The sequence below is a fragment of the Aethina tumida genome, chromosome 1 (assembly GCF_024364675.1).
Source record: "Aethina tumida isolate Nest 87 chromosome 1, icAetTumi1.1, whole genome shotgun sequence".
In the NCBI taxonomy this organism is placed as follows: domain Eukaryota; kingdom Metazoa; phylum Arthropoda; class Insecta; order Coleoptera; family Nitidulidae; genus Aethina; species Aethina tumida.
In genome coordinates this window covers 57,341,188-57,357,924 of record NC_065435.1, presented here as the reverse complement: position 1 = coordinate 57,357,924, position 16,737 = coordinate 57,341,188, and the positions used below count along the sequence as shown (strand labels likewise).

Genomic DNA, 16,737 nt, shown 5'->3' with positions numbered 1-16,737 from the left:
TTTTTGACACTTTATTCTATAGTTTAGTTGAATTAGAAGGATGTTATTTACATTTTAAACAAAAGCAAGTTTTTCATTGACTTCAACAACCTTCAAAATTGGTACATACCAATTTTCATAAAGAAATTTGATATTATTTGAAGCAGGGTTGAAAACCTCATTATTGTTCTAAATTTATTTTTTCTGTGTAACCAATACATGGAATAAGGTAACAAAATTACCTGAGATTATCAGTTAGTGATTTAACATATGAGTTTTCCTCACAAACAGTATAATTTTTAGAACCAACAAGACCACAGATCCAATTTTGTCTGATATGTTCATTTACTAATGATACCAATCTGTTATACACATTTAAAGACATTTTAATAGGGATATTCTCAGATATTTATGACAATTTTTTCCATAGTTTAGTTGAATTAGAAGCATGTAATTTTCAATTTAAAGCGACACAAGTTTTCCATTAAATTCAACAACCTTCAAAATTGGTACATGCCAATTTTCATAAAGAAATATTTGATATTATTTGAACCAAAATTGTTCTCATTATTCTTCTAAATTTATTTTTTTTTGTGTAACCAATACATGGAATAAGGTAACAAAATTTAATTTAACAAGCTTCAAAATTAGTTAGTTCATACCAATTTTTATAAAGAAATATTGGTTATTATTTGGACTAGACTTGAAAATCTAATTATTCTTATGACTTTATGTGAGTTAGAAATACCTGAGGTGTCAAAATTACCTGAAAATATCAATTAATGATTTAACATATTAGTTGTTCTCACATTCTATTCTATTCTATTAGCACAAACGAGACCACAAGCCTTAGATATTCTTGACACATTATTTTATATTTCATCTGAATTAGAAGAATGTAATATTTTACTTAAACAAATACAAGGTGTCCATTAAATTTAACAACTTTCAGAATTGGTACATACCAATTCTCATAAAGAAATATTGCTGCTACATGGACTAGAGTTGACAATCGCATTATTCAATGAAAATATTTCAACGGAATAAAGTGTCAAAGATATCTGAGAATATCATTTAGTGACTTAATACAATAATTCTCTACACAAACAGTTTAATTCTTAGTACAAACAAAACGACAAATGCAATTTTGTATTGTTGACTATAATTATTAATGGTCACTATTTCTTAATCTCAGATATTTGTGACACTTGTTTCCATGGTTTAGTTGAATTAAAATAATATAATTATTGACTCAAACAAAAACTAGTTTTCGTTAAAAATTGGTAAATACTAGATTTCATGTATATTATTTGGACTAGAGTCGAAATACCTTAAGAATATCAATTAGTGAATGAACACATTTGTTCTCACAAACAATTTATTTCTTAGTGTCAACAAAACCACATGTCCAATTTTATAGTTTATTCACTAATGACACATCATTTATACACTATTAAAATTTTGAACAAGCATTAATCTGAAAAGTAATAAGTTAAGTGATAGAGATATTCTCACTTAAAACCCTTACATGTATTTTGACAATTTTATAAATACAAGAGAAGATGCCATTTATAACTTAAAGTATTATCTTGTATCTTTCAAACTATTATCCATTAAATCCGAGTTATAAATAAAAAAGTTACGGGGGTGTTGCAGTCTAAGATGAGTCACACTATATTCGGCAAAAACCAAAATAATGCTATGTTGTGACATTTAATAAATATAAATAAAACAATATTCATCAAATAAATTTATAAATTATAATTTTAATAGGAATACTAATGATGAAACAATATGGCCTGTTTATTGCAAAATAACATATAGTCGTTTTCAATACTAATAAATTTCATATATTCATATTATCGGTAATGTCTGTTGCTTAAACTACGATCGCAGATGTAGAGCTCCGTTCTATCGCCTAGAAAAATACCACCCCATACCGTTATGGACCCACCTTGGTATGCGTAAACTTCGTGCACATAACGTGGATTGGTTCTTTGACTTGAAGGTCTCTAGACTCTACTGACTTTCTATCACTAAACACTCCAAATCTGCTTTCATCTGTAAACAACACAGTATTCCACTCTTCATGCCAGGAAAGATCCCGAGACCAAGCTAATATCGCTGCGCGATGGGCAGATTGACGAGGTAGTCATCTCATGGGTCTCCTGCGACCTGATTAATAATCTGTCTTCCCGGTCAGATGTAAATTTTGGTCGACCTTCAGTCTCTAGAAACCGTTGATAGTGTGTACACACTACGATTGGTCAACATTAAATGCAGCGACCACATCAACTTGTCTTGAGCCAGTCTGAAGCATTTCTACAGCACGATTTTAAGAAAAGGCAGTAGAAATTGACTGATAATTTTTGAATAGAGTTAAAATAAAACTGAATATTTAAATTTCGATTTAAACCCATTATGCGTTTTTTCGACCTCATTTATTTTGTCAAAGGTTTCATTTTTATATTTTTATTCACAAATAATATTTATTTTTATGTAGATATACAGAAAAAATGAAATATGATATTCTAGTTTATCAGCCAAAAATAGAAAATTAATTTTTAAACAGTATTTTCCCCTGTGTATAATTTGATATCTTTTTTAATGAATACAAGTGATATAGTATATCACATGTGTCATAACTTATTTTGTATAACAAATGTGTTTTATTTGATTTATATTTTTCTGTAATTGTTATCTGTCAACAAAAATGTTTATTTTGATTTAAAATAAAGTTACCATGAATTGTATTACTCATTGTGTCCATCAGCTTTTCTTTCTGGAAAGTTTCTTGAAAATTTTTTAATATAAAATTAAAACAGAAATATTGTTTGTTGTATAAAAACCACGTAATGATTTAATCCAAATGTTCACTTTTGTTTTATCGTCTTTTCAATGGTTCCTCATATTCTAGATGCGTCCATGGTCTCCAGTATCCGATCAACGAGAATTTAGAGAAAAATCTTTTCTAAATGTTTTAACCAAAGAAGGAACATTTGAATGGATTATTTAATAACGCAAATTTTGATGTGCTTCCGGAATTGTAAAACTATTAATACTTTAATATGATTTATGAGAAGATTGAGTATACAAGTATTTAATATTTTCAGTACAACCCTACAATATCAGGTCTGACGTATTGCTGCCTCAAGGCTGCCCAGTAGAGCTTAATGCTTCCAAAAATTCTCGCGGTATTATCAAAGTAATATATTGAAATATACTTATTTGTAATTATTACTAAAAAATATTTGCACGAATTTACAGGAGTTACATGCGAATTATGAATATTTTTAACTGAAATAAAATTTTTCCTTCAAAATATTGTATTTTTAAATAAAAATGTTTCTTTTCTAATTATTCTTAAAAAATACAAGTTCCACGGTGTTCAAAATTAATAGAAACAGTTTACTATTTAGTTTGATGGGATCTTTTTATTAGTGGTGATGCAACTTTATTAAAATAAAATAAATAGTTCTATATTTACAACCCTTTTTTCTGATTTTCAGTTTCTGATTAATTCAAAAATTTAATATAAAAAATGTATTCAAAGAAATCAACAACTATAGGCATCACTTTTTCTGGTACTATATGTAATATCGATAAATAATTTGATATTAATTATACCTGAAGGATAATAAAAATACACAGTAAATAAAATGATTATATAATTTGAATTCAGATGAATGCCCACCACCAGAATCACAAGGTTAGCGATTTCTGTTATTATTCATAAAAGAAATATTATGTTCCAAATTTTCAAAAATAAATAATTAGCAATATCAATATTCGATTATCAGATTTAACTCAGTGGAAATTTAATTTCTAACAAAAACGATGAATATACACTTTAGCAAAGGTTTATATAAAATTTCAAAAATATATGGGAATATAGTAGGAGAAAAACACCAGCCTAAAGAATACTTCCACTGGTAATTTGTTAATGAACTAGACTAGTTATTCTTTTGTCAGAATGTATATTAAGGGCAATATGTCTTGATATATGAATAGTATGGGTATGCTATTTTTATGTAGACCTAATTCACTTTTCACACGAGTTGTTTTGTTTTAGCATGATTTTCAATAGTCTGAAATTTCATTGAGCAAATGGAGCGAGATTTTTCGACGTGTGTAAGAAGTGTTATTTTATAATATATTTAATGAGTTAATGAAATAAATTCTTAAGTGAACTCTAACAAAAATTTTTTAATATTCAGAGAGATTAATTAAAAAGAGAATTAGGTGTATAATAAAGTTTAAGTGTGTATAAATCATTTCAGTTCATTAATAAAATCATATGACAAAAAAAACGTATTAAATATGAGTTGAAGATAATAGATGAACAATAAATACATAACTTTAGTACAAATTATTTATTTATTACATACAATATACAATAACAGAGTTAAAATAAATTTTTAATAATGCAACCTATAACTACTCAATTAATTTGACCTTGGCCCTTTGCCACATCACTGATGCATTGCCAGGTGTTTTCAGAATTTTGGTCCCACAGAGTGATTTTATTGTCTCCACCAGAAACGGCCAAGATATTTCCATTAAGTGACCAACTAACATTCCATACAACATCATCAAATGTTTGCAAGACAGTGGAACTCCAATTAACATAATCCATACTAGTCCAAATGAAGACTCTCCTATCTTGAGAACAACTGGCTATCATGTGTCTTTGAATGCCCACAGAGGGAGCCCAGGCAACATCTCGCACCCAATCGGAATGGCCTTCCAGTTTAATCTCTTCTATCCATCTATCACCTTCCTCACGCCAGATCTTTACTAAATTGTCACATCCACCAGACACCAATCGTTTAACAGGTGTATGTGGATCAGTTTCGTTATTGTTAAATACTGATGTTATTGAGGGCGCCCAGCTTACTGCATTGCATCCGATTGCATGTGCATTTTGTATTTTCTTTGCATCCCAGCTATTGGTTTCAGGAATGTAAGTTAAAATTGAAATAGAACCGTCGCTACTACCGCATGCCAAAATTAAACCCAACTCCGGTGGTGCAAATTGCACTGAGTTAACACTTGAATCGTGATTGGAGTATTCATAATGTTTGAGCCATTTTCGATTTTGCTCCTTCCAAATGATAACTTTTCTATCATACGAACAAGACGCCAGCAGGTTGCCGTACTTAGGATGGCTCCAGGCGATTTGCCAAACTGGGCCGAAGTGTCCCTTTAAGTCGTCCAGAAGAGTAGACGTTCCGTTTTTGATATCGTACACTTTAACACTATTATCGGAAGAACAAGTTGCTAAACGCAGGCCATAATAATCCATCTCCGCATCATGGATCATGTCTTCATGACCAGTATCGATTGAATTCAACACAGAAACCATGGTTTTTGTTCTAAAATACTTGAAACTTGGCAAAGAACTTCAAAATAACGTTATAACCACAAACTCTGACGTGTACAAGTTGTTACAGATCGACAACATTCCATAGACAAAAAATATTCCAACTTCTTTTGACGTTGACAACAAAAGATTATTTAATGACCACTCCTTTATTATACTGTTGCATGGGCTGTTTCAAACGTGAATTTCGTTAGTTTTTTATATATATAGACGATAATAATATTATTAATTTGAGTAAAATTTATTCTATGAAATCAGTATTGCCAACTGCGGTGGTTTCTGTGGGTGGCAGCCATTCAAGCAATTGAACTGTGCAACTTAAAAAAATTAAACCACTAATACATTTATAAAAAGAAGTGTCGGAGGTTCCTTAAAAAGGTTGCATCGCATCTAGTCCATATTCTCACATACAAGGTAAATTTTATTATCATTTTGACCCGTATAAATATAAGTAACTTGTGAGAACAGATAGAGTTTAATTGATTGGAGCGGACGAATACATTACATAACTTCTAACCTTATCTGTTTTCTTTAGATGTTGAGCTCCAGCATTCTATCCGGCGTAAAGACCTCCGTGCGCACCGCTGTATGCAGTCGCAACATCGGTATCTTGGCTCCTTGCTTGCAAAAAGCCAGTGACCCAATCCAACAATTGTTTGTCGACAAAATCAGGGAGTACAAATCAAAGAGCAGTGGGTACGTATTATACGCTTTCTTGGGGACTATTTATTAATATTTTCGCCATTTTAGTGGCAAATTAGTTGATCCAACACCAGAGTTAGAAAAGGAATTAAAGAAAGAGTTGGAGAAGGTTGCAAAGCAATATGGGGGAGCCTCCGGAGAGGATATGACCAAGTTTCCATCCTTCAAATTCCAAGAACCCACCATTGATCCCATCAACTTGGAGAAGTAGATTCAATATTAATTTTACTGTTATATAATACATAGTTACAGAATTTCATTTAGTTTTTGTTTATGTCCAATTTCTTTGTACAGTAAATTAATTAAACACACACTTATATAAAATAGTTTTATTAAAATACAAGAGTAACAATTATTAACAAAGTTGTAAAATTTGAGTAACAGTTTCATGCAAGGCATACATATGAAATTTGTCTGCTAGGGTTAAAAATGTTTGCATTAATTTGGTGAGTTCTGTTTTTGAGATCAAGCAACGGAATCCTGCAGCACATTGGCAGTGTTTGATTAGATTTTCCATTTTTATCTAAAATATAAATTAATTAAGATATTGTAATTATAAACAAGTTAATAAAAGTTGAAGGTCATTATTAAAATGGGAAAATTAAAACATTATATCTGACTATAATTTTTGATGAAGCTTACCTGACCACATTTGAGGCACTGCAAATCCTGTAAATTGTATGCTAATAATTTCCGGCTGATTATGTCTAAGAGAAGACTCTCAATCTCCGTATTGTCGTACGCGCTTTTGCATAAAGGACATAACCATGCAGTATCTGAACGATGCTGATCTCTTCCCAAGTCAATATCCCTGCAGTGGTTGCAGGATTTGCAAATAAATTGGGGAATTACATAAGAAACGGTGGGATCGTTCCACACTGCTTTTTCGGAGAATTCTCCAATGCCAATTAATCGAAGTAAATTACTTTTAAGATGGTTTACAGTATCTACCATGGCAGGATCAAGACTTAAGACATGACAAATAGCTTTCACAAAGTCCAAAGCAGCACTTGTACCGTCCGGAAGCGGTTGAAGCTTGCTGTTAATTTTCTCGGTCATTCTAAAAATAATCAAAATATAATGATTAATTTTAACATTTGTATGTCGACTTACTGAAACAGCGTTTGACTGATTTCTCCCTGGAGTAGCTCTTTAGCGTATTCCATGACTGTTTCGTGCGTGGCCAAACCGTACGATGGCTGACTTAGGGCTCCAACCATAACTCTTGACCGGTCGGCATTTTCCAATCTTGTATACACGGCGTTGATGTAGCCGGCGATCACAGCATTAAAATTATTCCGACAACCCGCCCTCTCAGGCAAAAGTTCTGCGATGTTCCAATTCATCACCACCATCGCCTACAAATTAGAATTGGTAATGGTACATATTTAAAAACTGAGCTAGCTGATGGAACCTCTTTTTCTTCGTCCTGATCTCCATCTTCGTTTGCCTCCGGATCGATTTGCTCAGAGTCGTTTTGAATATTGTCAGGAAGTTCCGCTTGAATTCCTCCGTGGTTTGCCGTATCCAACCAGACCAGCTGCTTCCAACAGTCACTGAAGGTGATCTCGAGTGAATGGAAAAGTTCCTTGTTTCTGATTGACGCCACGACGAATTTTATATTAGCTATGGCATCTTCTACGTTGTTTTTGGTCGAACATATCACGATTTTATTAAAGTTTGCGTAAACTATTTTGCAGCCTAATCGTTTAAATTCGGCAACAAGTTGTAAAAAGAGTTTCTTCATAAGGTTTTGCAAAGTTCTTAGTAAGGCTGGATCGTAGAGCAGTGCCTTTGATGATCTTAGCCATCTGAAACATGTTTATCAAAATTAAATTACATTCTTTATGTGAAAATATTTTATGACGAATCTTCCTAAGTACTTGCTTTGAATCTCAACAGTTAAGACTTGTTGATGTAAATTTAAATTTTATAAATATACCAGCGACTTACCTATAGAAATGTATTACTTGAAAATCAGCAAATATATTCTTGTATACGGAGATGTCACGCATCCAGCCGCTGGCCATGGACCGTAGTATCTTGAAGGCTTCGGAACATCGGGCACTTTCATCGTAAGCTACCGGATTGGAATGACCACTGATCATGTCGTCAATCGACGTAGTGGCCGCAGCATCAAAAGCTGTTGCCGAGCTTGTGCCTTCAATGTCCGCAACGTGGTGCGATTGCAGCAATGTGTTGATGGCTAAACTGTCAATGTCCAACTCTATGCAGACCGAAGAATACCAACCTGGATTGTTGCACACTTCGCTGGAACCCTCTTGATTTTCGGCTAGAAGACTATAAATAATAAAGTTGCAAAGCTGTTTTTGGAAACTACTAATTATTATCAAAATATAATCTAGTACAATACATTACCGTGCATCGTTTTCTTCGCTGCCTCCCAAATCAGGTCTGTCTAAAGGTGAGCACCACAGCACATGATTGTTATTTATTAAATGTCTGGCATAAAATAGATCTGCACCAAACACTGCTGGATCAGCAGGTACGTTACCCAAAGGTAAATGGAAGTATCGGCATTGTTCCTTCATCAATTCTAACACACGTTCACTATTCAAATAATGACGTATTATAGCTTTGGCTCCTGATTTTTGCCATTCTATCACGTTATAAAGATCTTCCACATCCTAAATAAATAAATAATAATATATTACAAATGATCGAAATATTAAACATCTTATAAATCTCAATCTCTTTATTACCTGTACATGTATTTGTGTTTGGGGGAAGTCGGAAAATTGTGGAATGTTCAGCTGCAAGTGATGGACATCCATAGTAGATTGCAATGCTAGTATTGTAGGACCCTTCTTTTCATCTTTGTAATTCTGTAGTGTTTTCTGTAGAATCTTATACACCTGATTCAAGTCTGTTTCTACGTGAACCTCAAACGTTACACCTTCTGGGGGTAACAGATCTTCGTCTGGGTTTCTCTCCATTCTGTGTATACAAAATAACACATATTAACCGAGTCCTTAAAATATATTAAAAAAACTTACTTCGCAATTCTCTCAGCGTTATAAAGGCTGTTCATGTTGGGCATAAGATTAGTTCTTACTGTGTCGACGACGATGATGACTGCGCTTTTCAGGGGAGTCAAGAATAGTGCAAACATATGTTGGGGCTTAGTTGCGTGTTTGTGATGGTAAAAGAACATGTGCTTGATGGAGTCTTTGGCTAAATATGGCTGTCTGACCACACTGGACATGTTCAACTGCTCCATAGAGAAGCTATCCTGGTTTGTGCAGCCGGGTCCGACTTTGCACACGCATCCAATGTGAACCAGGCTTCTGAATAGAGGTGACACCTGAGTCTCATAAACGCCTTCGACATTCGGGTCGCTTTGGTCCAAATATACTTTCCTATCGCGAGATTGTTTTTAATGAAACGAATCAAGTTTAAAGAAATTTATACTTACTTTCCGTGTTCTTGAAAAATGTCTTCAGGCACTGAATACATATATAGATTATATACAGGTCTAGATCGCGGTAGGGTTCTGTTACATTTTTTAAACAATGCCCCTTCCTCTGCAACCTTCGGTTGTTTTAAATTCGCATAGAATATTCTTGGCACTGTAAGCTTCACCATGTGCAGCTCACTTTGAACCTGTTATATAGCGATTACGATTGATGATTTTAAAATAAAATATTAAATAATCTCTTACCAGAGCCCATAGTTTAAATTCTCCCGGAATTGGCGTCGGAGCAATTTGTAAGACTTGCCACATGGACGTTAACAAAGTTCTTTTGGTTCTATGGATGAATCCAGCTACTGATTGAATAGCTGGTCTAACTTTTTTATTCATATTAACCTGACAAATTTTCTTCTGTGCTAGTTGGAACTCCCATTTCCTCTTTTGGAACCTGATCCAAATCTCACGTTCCTCCTAAATAAATGTTTTAAATTTTTATCTCGTTAATAAACAACAACTCACTTTTGTTTCGCCATGAGGAGGCGGGTTTCCTAACACTTCTCTCCAACCACGATTGAGCTCATCTTCAGTAAATTCACACTCTTTATCGGAACCTCTCTTACGTTTGGTTACGGTTACCACAGGTCGGTTGACTTTTATCGTATTATCCATTACCGTATCTTCAATGTCTGCCGATGCTGCTGTAGACTCTCTGTTTTCTACATTCATCTCGTTTTCTTTGTCGTTTACAACCGGCCGTGGTCGATTAGAAAACATATCAGTTATTCTGCGTTGTTTAAAGTTGTCGGATTTTTCAAGAATTTTTTTGTGCAGCCAATCGGGATGACTGACTCTTGGAACAGGATTTGGAACCTAGTGTTATTCATAATAACGTTAATGCACAGCGCAACAAACAGGAAGTTTTAAAGAAATTTAACAATCTTTAAGACTATTTTGAAGCAAAATCACAACATGTATAATTTGTTAGTTAAAAATCAATATTAAACGTACCCCTTGCATGGCTGCAGGAATAGTTATTATCTTTTGAATTGCGCCTCCCAAACGTTCTATATAATAACTCCAGTCTAAAATGTCTCGTATATCAATTTCATTTAAGGAGGTGTCCTTTAACCATTTTCTTAAATAATGCTTCTGAATGGCTTCATCTGCTTGAAAAATTGCTAACGGTATCGCTCTATAAATTAATAATTATTTAACTTTAGTAAATGTTGTTTCTGGATTATTATACCTTTCAGTAACGGGAGATCCCTCAGGTTTTTTCGAAATAACATATTTACACGCGAGTCCAGCGTCTTTGACCATCTGATCTCCCAAAAACTCGGCCAAACGTTTTGCCGTACTGATAGAGGTACTCTTCTGTCCTCCGTACTCTTCCAACTTCTTCGACATGGACCGATTTTCCGAAATCAAATCGAACAATTCCGAATCCGGCATATTTCGACCGTGAGAAAACAACACGTCCAACCAATAATCCGCCACCTGAGCTACTGCAGCATAGCACGTTTCCAATGAGTCACCTTTTAAAAACGCTTCAAAAACGGAGGACTGGAAATTCTTAATTAATTGTAATTCTCCTCTCCGTTTTACTTCGAATCTAAAATTAATAGAATCGTATATAGGAATTGTTAAGTGTTTTAGATTTCGTACCCCTTTAATTCGGCGAGTGACCCATCGAAATTGAACACGGCGTATCTTTTCTTCAGTTTCTTGCCTTCCTCTTTACTGGCGGGCAATACCATCGCTTTATAAGGTCCGTCTACCTCAAAGAAAATGGAGTTCTCACTTCGTATTTCGTATTGTAGATTCTGAGGATCGACCAAATCGTGGTACTGATCATTGGTGAAGTACTCCTTAACCATGGCGTTCAGGACAGTGTTAGGATATGACACATTGAATTTCTTTTTCTTTTCGTGAGTTGTATAAATTGTGAAGTTTTCTGGAAAGGAAGCCGGTAGTATGCACCAAATACCGTCGGTGTCTAATTCGAGAGGTCTACCGACTTGCTCGATGATTTCTCTAGCTCTCATAATTATGTTAGCACCAGTATAGCATACAATACCAGCCATTTCCATGCTGTGCCAACGTGCACTGAAAAGCAATAAAATATATAGAATAATTAAAATTATATTAATTAAATAACTAACCCTCTTCTCATTACATATCCGTAAAAAGAATTCAAAATACATTTGTGGGCCAATTGTAAAGAATCGTAAAGTACTTCTCTGTTTTTGGCTGATTTAATTTCACCAGCATTGCCACCTTTCACTGCATCAACCACAGCCTGCTTTGCTTTCTTTGATAATCCTTTGTACTCATATCTAAAATTGCCATACTAATTTGAAATTCTGAAAATTTAGTGTAGTATACATAAAACTTACCTTCTATCTCGGAAAGCTCTAACAGTGTCGACGTAAAAAGAGTTTTCCTTCTGGCAAATAGTGGTGTTACGTTCCTCAACTCTCGTCAGTTTTACTTTCTTGTAAACTCTTCTGCAATAGACCTGCAACCTCTTAATTTCGTAATCTGCCTGTTCGTTTCTGGTCAGCTCGTGAAAAGCTCTAGGTTTACCGCCGGGAAATTTGGGAGGAAACTTCTCCGTTTCTAATTGTTGCTGGATCCTGTGATATTCATTTCGACTAGCTGGAACTAAAAAAACCTTATCATCAAACAACCTTTCGAATTTCTGAATGAATCACTTACGATATTCTTCTCGCATCATCCACGACATGGTTCTTTGACAGTCCGCTCCAGGTTTGTTATAATCACAAGCTGCACAAATAGTTTCGTCTACCATAGCGCAAGGTTGCAACCGATTGGTCAAAATAATATTTGGGTACATAGCTCCCACATCCAAATGGTAAATCAATGGTCTCTCAAGCCTCATTGGATGTTCCTGAACCAAGTAATTTGGATAACGTTTTTAAAGAGTTTCAAACTTGCTAATTAGATTACCTTGAGGGCAGTTAGTTTATTTTTGATTTCCTGAGATACTTCCTCCAGATTAGTTACCATCTCCATGGGCACACCTTCTTCGACGACGATGGCGTGTTCGAGTGTTTTCGAAATCTGTGCAATTAACTTATCTATGGCCTCTGGTACCATTCTGAATCTGCAAGGGATGTCTGCACGAAACACGCCGGACTCAAGTGCCTCTACGTGACCTCCAACATATGTTTCTTGATGTAATACGTGCCCATCGTGAGTTAACTTGTTGAGCACTGCTTCTTCTTTGTTAGGAAAGATGATATTGGCGTGAAACGCTTCTACCATAAGTAATGCTTCGCAAAGTGTACCTAAGCAGAATATATTATAATAATTTGCCTCAAATAAACTATTTTTGTCAATTACCTGATCCTTTCCTGAGCACCTCATCGGGCTCACACGGAATAATTGTACACAACGCAAAAATAAAGGGGTGAACGTATTGCATGTACAAATAGTAAGTTGCTACCGCGTCTGACACTGAATAATTTGAAAGTACTTGTGGGTCGGACGCTGCCAGAGGACACATTTCTTCGGGATCCAGCTCGACAGGATCATACCTCAGTTTAGCTTTGGCTACGGCCTTTAAATTCTGCGAACCGACTGGCAAATAGGAATCTCTCTTTACCCAGCAGAGACAGTCCATGTGCATAGCAGGTCTGCTACAATACACGCCCTCTTTATTCTTAAAGAAGCCAATTTCTTGCCTCATATCTAAGTCATATGAAGCTGCTCGTGCCTCTATGAAAGGCCAATCAAAAAAGTCGCCGTTGTACGTCACGAAAATGTGCGGTCTGATTTCCATTATGTGATCAAAAAAGCGTTGGATCAAGTCCATTTCATTCTTCTCGTTGAATATCGTGAACTTGCCTTCAAACTCTGGTTTCGGCGTATACTCGAAGTCGTCTATGTCGGAAGATAATATTTCCCTGTTTGTTATTAAGTACCCTTAAAAATATGAACGACTGATGTTTCCACTCTTTGACACTAGAATGTGTAAATTTTACCTTGACCATCGATCATATACGAAATCATCATAATTTGATCTGTAGCAGCATCAGGAAATTTCAATGGTAATTTTGTAGTTTCAATATCGAAAGCTAATACAATAGGTTCAGGACGTTCTATTAAATCTGGTCTGGATGTGATCATAGGAGGGTGATTAGGGCCAACAATTTTGATGGTGTACCAAGATCCACAGAATATTTTTAAGTCGATGGACACTCGAACGTGATAAGGGACATCAAATTCTCTAAAATATAATAGCAATAGAAGTTAAAAATTAACATCAATTATACCTTACCTTATATCCATAATATTCTCCATTTGATCACTTGTTGTTTTGTGAACTTGAACATTATTGGCCAGAGTACTTGTAAGCATTTCAGTATAATAAGTGTTTTCATTTTGACGCTCTTTATTTTTGTTAACAACTCTAACAATCTCTTTCCTAACTTTTATTAAATCTGTTTGATTGTAAAATGACAACTTAATGTATTTTTGTTTTAGACCAATTAAATGATTGGGCTGAAAAAGTTTAATGTGAAAATAATTTGGAATTTGAAAAGAAAAATTTATAAAATTTATTCAAATATAAAAGACAATCTAATAGAAATTTGTCAGCTAAATTTAATATATTTGTAAAATGCATTCAACTTTTGCCTATATTTAAATAAGAACTATGTAAGTAAAAGACAGAACATACATCACAGTAATTAATCTTTACAAATCATTCACAATTATTTTTAAGGGTTAATTATAAAAGGTGGAGACTTTACTGGAATAAATACGTTATCGGGCAGATATCGAAAAATTACTGAGACAAGTCAAAGTTTTATCGTATTTGCCCATCCTTATCAAACAATATACGTAATGTAGCTCTTTAAGGGGACTACCGAGGCAGGTAGTTGCTGATGAAGACGCGTTTGCATTTTGCTGCTTACTCAACATGATGAAGCTCTGGCACACTACGTTGTTATTGATCGTCCATATCTGGACAGATTTTTTTTCGGTAGGTGAATAAGACGACAAAATACCATCAACTGGCCAGCACCGTCTACAGATTTTACATGGCTGGATTTTTTTCTGTAGGAATATTCCAAAAGTAAGGTATACACAAAGACCAAATAATATAATGAGCTAAAGGAAAGAATAAGTGATAATATTAAGATAATAACGTCAGAAATGTTACGCGATGTGAGGGAAAAAAACTTGTCACATATTAAAATTTTCAAACCAACAAATGGTGCTCATTTTGAACAATTGTTACATTAAAAAGTAATCTGGTAGTAAATTTGTGATTGTGGTGGTCTTTACTTATATATTCTTAACATTAATTTAATAAAACTAATGTTACTTACCAAATCCAAATCTTCTTTGGTGACTGTTTCAATTTTACCAATTGTACCAGAAAATTTTTTACCCAAAAATTGTGTGACCTCTTGTATGAGTTCTCTTTTTGTTAGTACATAGAAGTAGGGCATAAAAGGATATGAGACTTTAAATCTGGTACCATCCTCTTCCATGAAATAATAATCAATTGACGCGCACAGTCTCTTATCCTCATCCAAAATTTCACTCTAAAATTAACATCACACATAATTTACCACAACTTAAATTTAAATATTTTTATTGCACATACAGAATGCATATTAAGCAAGAAACCTGTCCTTTCACAAGGATCTTTAATTCTTTCGAATCCATATTTTGAGTCAATGGCATCGTTTTCAAGAACTTGTCGTAATCGAAATTCCGAACTTTCCTCTCTAAAAAAATACGCAAATTACAAATGTTTTGTTTTCAAATTTGATTCAACAAACCTATTGACTGGAATCACAGTGGCATTGCTGGGCTCCGGTTTTTCGGCACGTTCGGCTCTGTATTTTCCGGAATTTTGCAAAACCATTTTTATCAACGCAAATGCCGTATCATATCAAACAAATATTGGTAGTTTGCTGTGAAGTATTTATTTAAAATAACCTTAACTTGTCAGAAGTGTCTTAGAGATTTCCCGCCTTATTTTAACACCGGCGCATTGTAACTAATAAGGGAAAACTTATAACTACCAACGTTGCCAAGTTTAAAATTTACATGAACTTTCCACAAAATATATTTGTTTAACCAGAATATACGCATTTAAGCAGAAGCCAGGCTACATGTATAACAACAAATTAATTTTAGATTAAAGGAAATGGCGATTTTCTAAAATTAATAATTAATGTAATTTTTGTAAACAATGAATTTAATAAATAAAATAAATGATTATAGAAAATCCCACATAGGTAAATGTCTAGACTCGATTAAAATATGTCTAATAGATGGTAAAAATACCATATAAATAATAAATTTAAGAATTTTAAGGTTTTATGGTTATGTTACAGGTGTCCGGTAGGTGTTCTGAGTATAAGTCCACCAGAAAATGAGCAACACTGGTTATTTGAAATCACTCAACGAACTTCGTGCGTTCCGGGCATAAAATTTCGTTTTGCGGTTATAAAGACCTAAAAAAAGTTCTTATGAATCTTTATATTGAGATCCACGACTAGTGCTACAAAAAATCTACAAGTTGTACTTATTGTTTAGTTTGTTTTAATTTTATATACGTTATAACAGTAAGTACAAACAATTTATTCGCAGCATAGCCCAGTATGTTACAACTTAATGTTCGCATGTTAAATATGATAATTAGACTTTTAATTTTAATTATTTTCTAGTTCATTACCGTATGTTATAAAAATTATGAAAAAGTTAAAAATCTTTGTAGAAACAAACTTTTTATGTACTTTCAATGTATCCAACTTTTTTATTATCCATATAATTCTATATTATTAATACTAATCTTTATTAATTCATAATAAAAAATTTAAAATTTAAAAGTCAATAAGTTTGTATATTTTGTTTACATAATTACATATTACTGTCACTTAGTGTTTATATTAAATTGATTTAATATGAAGTTCTCGATATACACAGTTTTACAATTAAATTTGTGTTGTATACACAATACATTTACATATATTTAATTAATTTCATATTGTTAATTAGTGCTTAACATGTTAAACTAATGATAACATTTTCTCTTCATAGATGTTCAATAATTGTTCAGTAAAAGTTGCAGTGCAAATTAGATCTCTTGCCAACGAAGGTATCCATAAAGTAGTAATTTTGGTGCTTACAACATTAAACAAAGGATGAGGTTAATCTTCTAGATATCAGCCAATTGTTTAGAAACAATTCCAGT

At 33.6% G+C, this 16,737-nt stretch overlaps 3 protein-coding genes across 3 annotated transcripts; 1 reads left to right on the top strand and 2 right to left on the bottom strand.

The window, feature by feature from the left end:
* Positions 1-4,337: 4,337 nt before the first annotated feature.
* Positions 4,338-5,506, bottom strand: LOC109609361 (protein SEC13 homolog). The gene has a single exon (XM_020026016.2). The coding sequence runs from the start codon at positions 5,342-5,344 to the stop codon at positions 4,421-4,423; it is 924 nt and encodes a 307-aa protein (XP_019881575.1). The 5' UTR covers positions 5,345-5,506; the 3' UTR covers positions 4,338-4,420.
* A 121-nt stretch (positions 5,507-5,627) lies between these two features.
* LOC109609362 (ATP synthase-coupling factor 6, mitochondrial) lies at positions 5,628-6,376 on the top strand. Its single transcript, XM_020026017.2, has 3 exons — positions 5,628-5,776; positions 5,898-6,058; positions 6,113-6,376. The coding sequence occupies exons 2-3, from the start codon at positions 5,898-5,900 to the stop codon at positions 6,273-6,275; spliced, it is 324 nt and encodes a 107-aa protein (XP_019881576.1). The 5' UTR covers positions 5,628-5,776; the 3' UTR covers positions 6,276-6,376.
* A 2-nt stretch (positions 6,377-6,378) lies between these two features.
* Positions 6,379-15,470, bottom strand: LOC109609360 (DNA polymerase epsilon catalytic subunit 1). Its single transcript, XM_049963332.1, has 24 exons — positions 15,317-15,470; positions 15,139-15,262; positions 14,858-15,076; positions 13,801-14,024; positions 13,505-13,749; positions 12,864-13,445; positions 12,468-12,808; positions 12,216-12,408; positions 11,894-12,161; positions 11,660-11,833; positions 11,163-11,603; positions 10,744-11,109; positions 10,506-10,689; positions 10,017-10,367; positions 9,747-9,968; positions 9,501-9,688; positions 9,082-9,444; positions 8,788-9,022; positions 8,444-8,712; positions 8,018-8,365; positions 7,479-7,875; positions 7,178-7,422; positions 6,707-7,124; positions 6,379-6,587 (listed from the first exon to the last, which is right to left on the bottom strand). Exons 1-24 carry the CDS (start codon positions 15,400-15,402, stop codon positions 6,420-6,422), a joined length of 6,651 nt encoding a protein of 2,216 aa, XP_049819289.1. The 5' UTR covers positions 15,403-15,470; the 3' UTR covers positions 6,379-6,419.
* Between the last annotated feature and the right edge of the window lie 1,267 nt (positions 15,471-16,737).

Excerpts from the sequence above, each read along its gene's own strand:
- LOC109609361 (XM_020026016.2), bottom strand. The coding sequence starts at position 5,344 with ATGGTTTCTGTGTTGAATTCAATCGATACTGGTCATGAAGACATGATC.
- LOC109609360 (XM_049963332.1), bottom strand. The coding sequence starts at position 15,402 with ATGGTTTTGCAAAATTCCGGAAAATACAGAGCCGAACGTGCCGAAAAA. Across the intron at positions 11,834-11,893 it reads AGAGCTTTCCGAGATAGAAG|ATATGAGTACAAAGGATTAT; the intron begins GTAAGTTTTATG and ends TGGCAATTTTAG. Across the intron at positions 8,366-8,443 it reads AGCGAAGAAAACGATGCACG|TCTTCTAGCCGAAAATCAAG; the intron begins GTAATGTATTGT and ends TATTATTTATAG.
- LOC109609362 (XM_020026017.2), top strand. The coding sequence starts at position 5,898 with ATGTTGAGCTCCAGCATTCTATCCGGCGTAAAGACCTCCGTGCGCACC. Across the intron at positions 6,059-6,112 it reads TACAAATCAAAGAGCAGTGG|TGGCAAATTAGTTGATCCAA; the intron begins GTACGTATTATA and ends TCGCCATTTTAG.